The sequence below is a fragment of the Nelumbo lutea genome, chromosome 3, assembly GCF_056320005.1.
Source record: "Nelumbo lutea isolate HS-2025 chromosome 3, American lotus-T2T, whole genome shotgun sequence".
NCBI classification, from domain to species: domain Eukaryota; kingdom Viridiplantae; phylum Streptophyta; class Magnoliopsida; order Proteales; family Nelumbonaceae; genus Nelumbo; species Nelumbo lutea.
In genome coordinates, this window is record NC_142686.1 from 48,805,178 (window position 1) to 48,817,221 (window position 12,044).

Below are 12,044 nucleotides of genomic sequence, written 5' to 3' on the forward strand. Positions count from 1 at the left end.
GGTCGTCATTATTTGTGGAGCTAACTTCTTATTCTTCTTCAGGAGATATATAATATTTCCTAGCTATTATTATTGTCCAATTAGCTAGGTGCAACATATATATAACCGAATGGTTGTTGTCCTTGTGTAGATATTGATTATTGCAAAGACCCACATGATCGATCATCTAGATATAATAAGGACCCATGCATATCAACTGAAATGCTAGCTATAGCTAGAACTGCTATATATCTAAAGCGTGCATGGATGGATCAGATTGGCGCTGGGCCAGTTATATATGTATTTAGTTACAGTTAGTTAGATGAGGGTAAGAGAAGTTAGTTAGCTGATGAAATATGGTGTACATCACCATAGCCATTTTAATTTATTCATTATTGGCAGACTAGCAGTAGCAGAGTAGATGGTGGATACATTAATACGTAGACAAACTAGCTAGTTAGCAATATTTAAAGAGAGACTGCCGATCGACTCTCTACTCTGATGAGACCAGCTGAAGCCCAAGGGCAAGAGCCGCGTTAAAAGGCTTCTGGTAGTAGCAGTCGAGATTGTCACCCATGCTCACGTCGAGCAAGCCGCAGTATCTCTCGTAGAACCCAATGCGGTGCTTTACAGTCTCAACCCCGTCGCCTTTGCCGCATTCAACTCCTCCATTGATGATGTTGGTGGTGACTCCATAGCCTGCGAGTCGGTTTGCGGCTATGTCTGCTTCACTTGGCGTCCATTGTCCCGTCATTACTTCATGGCAAGATGGTTTTGGGGACTGAGCTGTCATCCAGAACCAGATTGCCGTTTTGAATGACATTACTGGGTCCTCTGCAACCTTATCTGGGTCTGATAGCAGGTCGTAGCCCAACGCTGCCCCTGCTGGTCCGTAGTTGTAGTTGCTGTAATCCACCGACCATCGTGAACCAATTAGCTGGAGAAATAAAATAATTAAGCTCTGAATTCTGATTATGATACCCTCGGCCTCTTTTAATCAGAATCAGATTAAAACGTAAGAAAAGTTAGGAATCTTACTAAGAAAGCTGAATGGGTCCTCGGCCGTAGTATTGTTTTCCAGAAACACACGGCCACTCTTCACTTGGATCGCAGTAATCACCTGCTCCTTCGGAAACAAAGCAATATCCCCAGGCATATCGACCATCGGGTGCATTATCCCACCCTCCTGTAGTCTCCTGAGAAGTTTGTCCGAAGAAAGCCGCAAGCTCCCTCTTACGCGTCTCCAAGTCACCTGTGGTTCCGAAACCTGCAAAGGAGTCGGCTGCTTCTATGAATGCTTCGTATGTGTAAAAGCCGCCTACGCACCCGTTAGCAGTTTCTGCTCGATGCAGAAGCATATATTCGAAGAGTTCTTTGGTGATAATGGAACTGACACTTTCACCGCTTGGAGGCGGCGGTGGTACGTAAGGTGGCGGTGGTGGGGGTGGTGGCGGTGGCTGGTAGGGTGGTGGTGGTGACGAGCATTTACTATAATCACATTGGCTAGCACAACTCTCGCAACAGTAGATACTAGTGGTGCCACAGTAACCGTAAGTACTGCAGCAATACCCTGCTGCACAGGTGCGATTGTTGAAGTTGGGTCCGCATTCTCCGTCTGCCAAAGCACTGGGCAGGGCGAAGGCGAACAACAATGAGAGCAGAAGCGGGGATACCCACAACAAACACAACCTCACCATTGCTTGCTTGCTTTCTTTCTTTATCAGATTTCTCTGCCTGCCTTCTTTCGGACGTAGAATGTGTCTATATATAGATAAAAATTTAAGTAAGACCCTCTCCGGTGCATTATTGGCACTTTGTCAATTAATCAAACAAAAGACAACTCTTGGGGACCATTCCAGCAATCAAAATAAAACGCAGTTCACATGTTTGAATTCATGTTCATATACGTGTTTCATCCAGGAGTCGCAAGGGGAAAGTGACGAGTGTTGCGATCACAGCTGCTGCAGATCAGAAGTCTTATTTCGCGGGGACCATTAATCCATTAATCAATTGCGTGACTGGTCTCTATTCTATCTCAATGAAGTAATTAAATTCAGAACATCCATCAACAACAATTCTCAACTATCCTGTTAATAATTGCTGATGTGTGGGTGCCATTCCCATTTCCCGACTTCTTCTATCCGTTCTTTGAATATTTTAAGGGTCATTTTACGGTTCTAGATGAGTTTGGATTTCTTTCACGTGCTCACCTGTACAGCCAATCATAGAACATCACAGTAACATTAAATCATTTCTACATTTCATATGTCTTAGTTTCAAATCATGTCTTTCTCTTATGAGTTGCTGATTTTCTGTCCCAAAATTTCATTATTTTTTCACCCTCTATAAATCTATTTCTATTTTCATGCTCCCACAAAATCAGTGTTAAAGAAATATAACCTCTTCAAATTTTTTATCTTCTCTTGTTAATCCAACACCGTTTGAGTGAGATCAATTGTGTCTTTTCATCATCGATACAGTTCAATCAAGAAAGTAGAACTTAATTAGTACAGTTGGAGAAATAATACCGATGATGCACGATCTGGTTGTTCCTAATGGGATAGAAGTTCGAACGTCGGTCCACTTAAGTGGCCAGTTAAACTGTAAGAGAATACGATCAGAGAACATAGGGTGGCTTATCCGGTGTGGGCACTCCGATGCTTAAATTAGCAAAGAGTATTTGTGAGCTGAAAAGCTCTGTAGGCAAGAGAGCTAATATCACACGAACCTTGTAATGTTAAGGGTGGGTTGAAGCCCTTATATAGGCGAACTACCGTAGGATTCACGAAACACATTCGGGATCCCCAACTTGCTTTACTAGGAGTCCATTTCGCACATAGAGATGGACTTCGTGTGAGCTGATAAGCCTTATCGAGTCCATCCGATCCGGCGGGATGAGGATAAGGCTCACAGACGTGCGGTGTGATCTCGGAAAGGTTGGAGACAATTGACTAGCTTCTAGAAGTGGGCTATGTGGCACCTCGGTAGGTGAGGCCATCACAAGTTGCTCGGACCTCGACCTTGACAAGGTGCCCAAGCTGACTTGGCCTGCTGAGGTGGCAAGAAATGCTGAGTCATCGTTTAGTCATCAGGTTGTTCCTTGTGTCCACGTGCTAATAGGTTGAGCCAAATTACCCCTCATCAAATACTTTAGGGAAATTGTCTAAAACTCACCATGAGTTTTCAACATTTCTCTTAAACTCACCACAACTTTTCAAAACGTCTAATACTCACCACAACTTTTCAAAACGTCTAAAACTCACCATGTCAATAAATTTTTATTTTCCAAAACTCACATTCCATTAGTACACTGTTAATGTTTCTTAGCAGAGGTGTCCATGTCACCATAAATAACATTTTTTTTTGATCAAATCACCCTTGAATGGTGAGTTAGAGGAAAACGGTCTTTTTCATTTTTCAGTTTTCTTTTTTTTTTTTACATTTTATAGTTTAGTTATTATAATTTCTAATGTTTTTTATAATTTCTGTTTTTTTTTTTACATTTTTCTATTTTGTACGACCTATAAATTTTTCTTTATTTTTTATTAATTTGCAATTTCTATGCTTTTTTTATAATTTTTGGTGTTTTTTCTATAATAATTATTTTCTAATTTTGCTTTTCAATTTCCATAGTTTCTATAATTTGAAAACAATTTTTTATTTTGTGTGCAATTTCTATAATTTTTATATTTTTTTTGCAATTTCTATTTTTTATGTATTTTATATTTGAACATATTTTTTGAGCATTTTCCTTTTTTTCATATCTAAATATTAAAATATTTGTATATATTTTATATTTTTCTATGAAGGTTAAAATGGTAATATATTAACAGCTGCTAGTCTCTTTAACGTCAAGTTAGTGACATGGTAAGTTTTAGACATTTTGAAAAGTTGTGGTGAGTTTAAGGAAAATGCTGAAAACTTGTGGTTAGTTTTTGACAACTTCCCAATACTTTATTATTTGTCTCTACCAATGCTTCGTCAATATTCATTTGATGCTCAAGCAATGTTAAAAATTAAAAACCGTTAAGCCAAAGAAGAAACCTGTCTCTCATGTATCAATTGGGTTAGTTTGCCCCTTTTTCTTTTATTTAATTTTAAAATATAAATCAGAAAGAGAAAAAAATAGAGTTCAAGATGAAAAGGCATAATAGAAGAAGCAGCAAAGAGTACAAAGAGAGAGAGAGAGAGAGATAGGAAGGAAGGCTTCGGTAGGGGTGGATTCAAGCTAAGTCGAGCCGAGCTAAATAGTACCAGGCTCGAGACTATTCTACAAGGCTCGAGCTCGGTTCCAGTCAAAAGTTCATAAGCTCGAGCTCGGCTCGGCTCGACTTGGCTTGTTTTATATTGTATAAAAATATTTAGAAAAAATATTTTGTAAAAATAAAAATTATATGTAAATTGGGCTCGTTTAATAATTGAACCACTAAATTGGGCTCAAGCTTGACTGAAACCAAGTCGAGCCTTTATATTTTATAAAAATATTTAGAAAAAAATATTTTGTAAAAATAAAAATTATATATAAACTGGACTCATTTAATAATTGAGCCGCTAAATTGGACTCGAACTCAACTGAAAAACTCGGCATGTTGCCACCCCTAGGCTTCGGTTTCCTCTTCCATTTCCGTCACCGATCAAAACTTAAGTAACAGAGAGAGGAATGAAGGCTTTGGCTTCCTCTCCTATTTCCGATCAAAACAAAGTGGGAGCGGATTGGCACGGGTTATTGTTGTTTGACATTTTAGACTTTTGGAAACCACTCTCTTTGAAAAGGATTGAGACTGAAGCCCTTAGACTTCACTGTCGTTTTTATCAATCTTAAGTGGTTCCGAATCATATCTTGTTTGTTGCCTTTGGTAAAATGAGAGTGCAGGGAATTGTGCAGGATGCCATGTGCAAGAGATCTGGACTCGTTCTAGATGGTTATTCTTCTACCATCCTAATTAGTGATTTTAAGGTATTGTTTGATTTCACTTTAAATAAATACTTTAATTAAGTTGTGGGATCAGATAGATAATAAGTGGAAAATAAGTATTTATTCCAATTTGACAAATGAATTAGGAATAAGTGTTTATTTTATTAAAAAATAATAACTTAAAAAATAAATAACCTTTGGGTGCTTATTTGAAGTGCTTCCTATTCCTACTTTTGGGATAAGTTTGTCCCTTAAAAATTTCAAAATCACCATAGTGACCGGCAACTGAGAAAATGGCTAAGAATGACCAATAGGTGCATCGTTTTCAATTTATTTTGTTTCTCTTGCATCTATACTCTCTCTCTCTCTCTCTCTTTCTCTCTGTACTTTCTGCCTTTTTAATGCCTGAAATCAGATCTGAGCGTATTTTGCGCACATCTAGTTTTTGAACGACAAATCGACCGGAAGCTTGCCGACACGAGAGGTATGCCTTCCTAGTCGAGCTACTTGGGTCGTTTTTAGTGCTATTTTTTATGTATATTCTAGTGAAGAAATCCATAAACTAAATTACTTTTTGAAGGGTAATTATGAAAACTACTTTTTGAAAGTAATTTTTTAAATCTATTATTATTATGATTATTGTAATAGTGCTATGTATGTGCCACATGGGCCACATGGGCCCTTGTGAAATTTCATGTGCATTACATGTGGATCTATATATATCTCAAAATAGTGATATGACTAGTTCCTTTGAAATAGACAATATCATAATAAAAAACTAATATTTATATGAATTTATAAAATTTGGGTCAAAAATGCCATTTTTGTAAAATTAAATACTTATTATTGAAGTAATTTGCCAAACATCCTTGTCCCAAGAAATTCTTAAAATAAGTGGTTTGGGAAAGGGTACTTAAAAATAAGAATATGTACTTATTTCTCAGAATATAAATCCCTACAAACGAACAAAATAAAGTAGAATCCGAAAAATGCAAATTAGAGCGAATCAGAATGTGTACTCTATACAGTGTAACTTTGATAATGACATGAAACGCCACCCCATGTTCATAGCAAATGTGAACTCAGTTTCTTGATTTTGTTTCAATCACATGCTTAAAAAAGTGGGGCTTCCATTCCATTGCCAAAGGAACAATCACTACTGCAATAATGCCAAAGGAACTCGGCCAGACCGGTCTGGACCAGGAAATATGATTGGGTCACCGATTTAAGTACTAAAGTTATAGCGTGCATGCCTGCCCAATGGTTAAGGTCCACGCGTTGTTTGTAGATTAGATAGTGTATGAAAATCATATGGTTTTTCATCCCAATAAGGCTTGGATGATGAAAATTGTGTGGTTTTTCATCACACGGATCACTCTATGAGTGCAACTCAGGGTGGTTTGAACACACATTTTATAGTGCTTCGGGACAAGATTTAATTTGAGCCGAGCCTATTCAAATTTTGATAAAAATCCGACTCCCTCAAATTGCACTCCTAATTCACAATTACTAAAACCTAAATACGTTTGTGGGGTGTGATTCAAATGGTTAAATCATCAATATGTGGCGCATTGGATGGTTGCACGGGTCATGAATATTAATAATTAAAACAGAAAACATTTTGTCGTCTTCACATCTACAACCTTATCCACACATTATTACAACCGCACATTGACATTGCATTTTCTAAGATGACACACCCCTATGTACGACTCTACATTTATAAGAAAAAAAAGCCGTGCATCCCACCTTTTTTTTTTGGGTAGTGGGCCTTTTTCCGTACCAGTGGGCTGTGCCTCCTTGGAACATATCTATCAAGAAAGGAGCTCGGCATGGCCCATGGCCTGGGCCACGTGGGTTGCGCCATATGTCAGTATGACTTTATTTTTTTTTTAAGAAAAATTGAAAAAATAATCAAAAACTAAAATACATTAATAAGATAGACAAAAGATTAAAAAAATTTAAAATTTTATTTCATATAAATTTTAATGTATACAATTTTTCATAGGGCTCTACATGGGTCGGTTCGGTTCGGTGTTTGATTACTTGGCCAACTGAAACTGATCCATAAAATATGTAATCGTTAAATCGATTTTGAATATTTTCATTAGTTAATGTAGGGCTGTTTATAGGTTGGATCCGACTCGAGGGACCTGAATTGATTGCGCCGGTTTTGGTTCTAGAAATAAGAACCAATGGGTTGATTCCAGGTTCTGGTATAAGGTCCTGATTACAATCGGTTCGAAATTAGTTTCACCTAATCCCAAACTGATATAGAATATTTAACATACATTAAATATAAATATATATTTTTTATTTATTATAATCAGGTCTGTTCAGACCCGATTGTCCTGAAAACTGATCAATTCAATTCAAAAAATTACAGACCTTATCTTATCCAATTCTAAGTCTTCAACATTTCGTATTGGATCAGTTCCAGTTACAGCTGGTTCTGGCCCAAACCCGACCCATCGACAGTCATTTCATTATGCATCTTACTATCAAATGTCAAATCTGCATTTTGTCATTACATGGGTCCCATTTGCTCCCATTAGGTAAAATTTTTCACTTTAGTAGGAAAAACTATTTTGTTAGAATTATATATATTAACTTCTACTATTAACAAATAAAAATTCTACTAATACAACTTAAACTATCAATAATCTAAAGAAAAAACTATTAAGGTGAAAACTCAGACCTATTAGCGTAAGATGTCAGACCCTTGGTGGAGTTCTAAATTTTGTTTGTTTCATTATTTTTTTTGAAATTGGAAATTGAAAAATTGAAAGTGGGAGAAAAGAATGAAGAGAGAGGCTATTGGGCGGCTATAATTTTTAAACATAAAATACATTAAATCATAAAAAGAGTAGAAAAAGAGTATAAATTAAAAATTAATAATAAGGTTACATCTTCTTATGTCCCACTAATAATAGAGACGAATGTAAAATGTTGTTTGTCGGATTGGTTTTTGTTCGGTTTATAACACTAATTCATAATCAAATTAAATCGTCGGATTCTACATTTTTTCAAAACGAAAATAACTGAATTATTTTGTGAACAACCCTAATTGTTTATATATGAATTAATAAAATAAAATTGAAAAAAATATAATAAAATTGTATAATAAAGTTATATAACTGCAAGTGTGGATAGAGTAGTGGGCAGGAATCCCGATTTGTAACAGAGTTACAATCGGGTTGGCTTGAGTTATCATTGTACATTGTTTGGATATCACCATTCTAAATTTGAAAAAAAAAAACAATCCTAGCCTACACAAATTACACCATTACCTACAATCTTCATTTACTCTTAGTATTGCCTTCCATTTTATTCTTCTCAAACAAACAAAATAAAATAGAATCTGAAAAATATCAGCACTCTATAATACAGAATGACATTAAAAGGGTTCAACTATGATATGGAAAAGATATGATATCTAAAAAATTTTTGATCAATCAGCTGGAATCATAAACCTGGTAGTCAATCATGCGTTATTTATCAAAATTCATGGGTGGGTTTTGATTGATCAAAACTCTTCCTATATCATATCTTTTCCACATCATAGACTTTCCCAATTTTGCTTCAATCATATACTTAAAAAAAGTGGGCCTTCTATTACCAGCGGAACAATGACCACTGCAATAATGCCAGTCCTTGTATGGGACCATTGGTCAAATCTGGCCAGACCGTTTTCCTCTAGGATACATGGCTGTGCCATTGGTCTAAGTACTAAAGTTATAGCTAGCCTGGCCCAATGGTCAATGTCTATGCCTATGCATTGTTTGTCAATGCATACGCCTATGCAAATAGGTGTATGAAAATCATATGATATGAGGGGGTATATAAATCATATGATCAAGTATTTAAATACCAATACGATACATTTGATACGGGAGCATATTGTATTGGTATCGGTTACTAACAAGATATACTACAAATACAAGTGTATTCCTACCGATACGCACAATACACACTATGTCTATTCATTAATCACCATAAAAAATGCAAATGAGGTGATTCAAACTAAGGTCACCTAACACATGTTTAAAACTAGTTGCAATTCCAAACCACTAAATTATGCTTCATTTCGTGATAAAAAGTGAAATAAAATAAATTTTATAATTTGCTTGTATTCACATGCAATTTAACTAAAAATACATATTTATATTTAACAACTCTAATTAAAATTAAAAAAAATTAAAAATAGTATTTTATAAATTAATAGAATAAATAATGTATCAAATCCACATTTATATAAAAAATATGTTTTTTAATGTCAAGAAATTTATACAAATAGAACATTAATAATAGAATAATTATTTTAATACTTAAAATTTACAAATTTGTACATGATATAAATCTTAAATTTTTTATATACTTTTATTAGTTATTAATTAATATTTTAATTTACATTAATAAGTAATAACAACATATTTATTATTTATGAAAAAATATTATATACAAAATATTGAAGAATATAATATTAAATTGAGTCTATCAAATCCACTAATCTACATTTATTTCAAAAAAATGATTTTTTATTTCATAAAATTTATAGAAATAAAAATATTAATAATAGAATAATTATTTTTGTAATTAAAAACTATAAACTTGTATATGATATGTATCTTAGAAATTTTAACAAATTTGATATACCTTAAGTTAAGATTATATTTTTATAAATTATTAATTGATAATTTAATTTACACTCGAAAATTTAATATTTAGTTAACTTTTTCTTAATGTTAAAAAATTAAAATAGTAAAATAAAAAAATAATTGATATAATAATTAAAATATAATAGGTGCATATGTTTAGTGTCTTGGACTCTTAATTATTGCATAATAAATAAAATTATGCATCCTGGTTCATTAATCATAATATATTTTTTCATATATATCCTTAATATTTATATTTTCTATGTATTTATTTACTATTTTGTAATCGTTTTGATATTAAATTTAGTGTTATTAATATATTTATGAAATTTGTATGTATTTTCCTAACGTATTCATGCATTTCTATCTTTTTCATATGTATTCATGCGTTTCCAAAGCGTATTTGTATCTTAGTTCTTCGATACGATATCTGATACCAATACTTTAATCCTTGCATATGATGATGATGATTGAAAATTAATTGTACAATTGGGGTGGTTTTTATATTCCATTTGTTCATGTTTGTGTCTCGCTATTTTTGTAAAAAGAACCTCCTTTTTTTTCCTTAAATCTGAATTTTAATATTTTTATAAATAAAAAATTTAAAATAAGTTTTATATATACATTATTTTATTGATAAAATACATGTCACAGTCTGACCCATTTGGCCCAAATGAACGAGTAGGTGATTTGCGACCTTTTACCGGTTCAACGTCTGGGTCTGTTTTTAAAAGAAAGAATAAATGTATTAAAGAAGAAAATTTTCAAAGTTTAATTATGATAATTACTCCTAAACTCGTAGGCCTCTCTATATTAGATTAATTGGGCTTCTCTATTCTTAGATCAAACTAGCTCTTTGTTCTTTCCTACCTTAAATTAAGTTGGCCTGGTTCTGTTTGAAGAAGCCTGAGGAGTCTACTTTCTTCCGTTTTTTTCAAAAACGAAAAAATTAAGACATTAATATTAATACAGAGCACGAGTAGCTTTTTCAAAAAGGAATATGAACCGATGAACTGGTCCCTAACCCTATCCAGTCGGGTGGTCCAACCACCAAAGCCACCAAAAAAGATGAAAAAAAAGAGACGTGATCATGATATAGAAAGAGAGTCGGTGTTCTGTCAACCTGTGGACAGGCGTGGAGCTAGCTAGGGGACCTAGGGACCATGGCCTAAAAATCTCTACCATTCCATGTAAATTTCCCCCTCCACTCTCCACCCCAATGGATCGGCTCCTCTTATAGCCATCCATATTTATTCCCCCCTCTCCCCCCAGTCCACCTTAGACGTTGGTTCCCCTCATGAAAATTTCCTAGCCCGTCAGACGCCAATGAGAGAGGATCATGTGGTTGAACTGAGCAGAGAACGACAAAAACTAAAATCAAACCCTGCCTCTCATTTTCTCTTTTCTCCTCCACGGAATCCTCCTACCCCACCGAATCCATCCGCGGCGAGACTCAAGTGCCGATACATTGTCTGGTATCCTCTCCTCTTTCTCCTCCTATTCTTCTTCTTCTTCTTCTTCTTATTCTTGCAAAGGTGTTTCTTATTTTTTGTTCTGAACATCAACCAAATATTAGCTTCAACTCTCAGATCAGATGGCAATCATTCCTTTTTCATTCTTATTTTTCAATCAACAATTCCTTCGTTGATGAGAAATTAAGAAAACGGAGATTCTTGGGCTTTAATTTTGATTCGGGTCACCTTCGATCTATTCAAAACAGAAAACAAAGAATACCTTTGTAACCTTTGTAAGAAGAAGAAGAAGAATCAGAAGAAGAAGAAGGAGAGGAAGAGGAAGAGGTGGAGGAGGAGGATGCCAGATAACGTAATGGCACTGGAGTCTAGTCGCTGATGGACGTTGCCGGTGTGGTGTTCTTGCTGATTGAGGAGGGTTAGGTGGAGGAGCAAAGAGAAAATGTGAGGCAGGGTTCGATCTGATAGGGTAATTTAGTTTTTGTTGTTTTCTGCCCGGTTCAACCACGAATGCCAATTAATGGCCTCCTGCCCGGGTTCATAGAACATGGACTCATAGGAATATAATAGGATGCATGTTGAAAATGTTGATTTTTTTCAACAATTTTCAACAATTTCTAAATGATATTATTCGTCGTTAATATCAATAATTATTATGGCTGCGTTTGGAAACAATGCAAATGGAGTGTAAATCCCTTCAGGGTAAATTTGCACTCTTGTTCACTTTTGCCTTGTTTGGTAACAATACATTTATGTATTGACAAATGACAAAAAATACATTTTTTAATACATACTTACATTGCTAATAATATGCAAAATTATATCAATAAAAAAGAAATAAATTTGCATTCAAGTGGGCTTTTGATAAAAAAAGGTATATGTTTTATTGGAATTCGTATTTGCATCCGTTACAATTAAAAATCTGTTTGGTAAGAAGATAAAATTTGACGGTGCAAAACTAACCCAATTTCACAATTTATATAAATTGTTTTATACTTTACATATTTGCATTTACACTTA

The 12,044-nt window shown here is 34.5% G+C and overlaps 1 protein-coding gene and 1 long non-coding RNA gene across 3 annotated transcripts; one reads left to right on the forward strand and one right to left on the reverse strand.

Moving 5' to 3' along the window:
• Positions 1-321: 321 nt before the first annotated feature.
• LOC148864833 (endochitinase 4-like) lies at positions 322-1,722 on the reverse strand. The gene is made up of 2 exons (XM_088979927.1): positions 1,018-1,722; positions 322-884 (listed from the first exon to the last, which is right to left on the reverse strand). The coding sequence occupies exons 1-2, from the start codon at positions 1,674-1,676 to the stop codon at positions 473-475; spliced, it is 1,071 nt and encodes a 356-aa protein (XP_088836053.1). The 5' UTR covers positions 1,677-1,722; the 3' UTR covers positions 322-472.
• An 8,985-nt stretch (positions 1,723-10,707) lies between these two features.
• Positions 10,708-11,830, forward strand: LOC148864834 (uncharacterized). Of its 2 annotated transcripts, none has more exons than XR_016109349.1 (2): positions 10,708-11,027; positions 11,129-11,830. It is a non-coding gene; the product is annotated as an uncharacterized LOC148864834 (long non-coding RNA). The 2 variants fall into 2 exon arrangements; XR_016109350.1 differs by having other exon boundaries at positions 11,142-11,830.
• Positions 11,831-12,044: the final 214 nt, after the last annotated feature.

Bases quoted from the DNA above. Each gene is read 5' to 3' on its own strand.
- LOC148864833 (XM_088979927.1), bottom strand. From the start codon at position 1,676: ATGGTGAGGTTGTGTTTGTTGTGGGTATCCCCGCTTCTGCTCTCATTG. The intron at 885-1,017 runs GTAAGATTCCTA...GGTGGATTACAG, and splicing joins GGACCCATTCAGCTTTCTTA to CAACTACAACTACGGACCAG.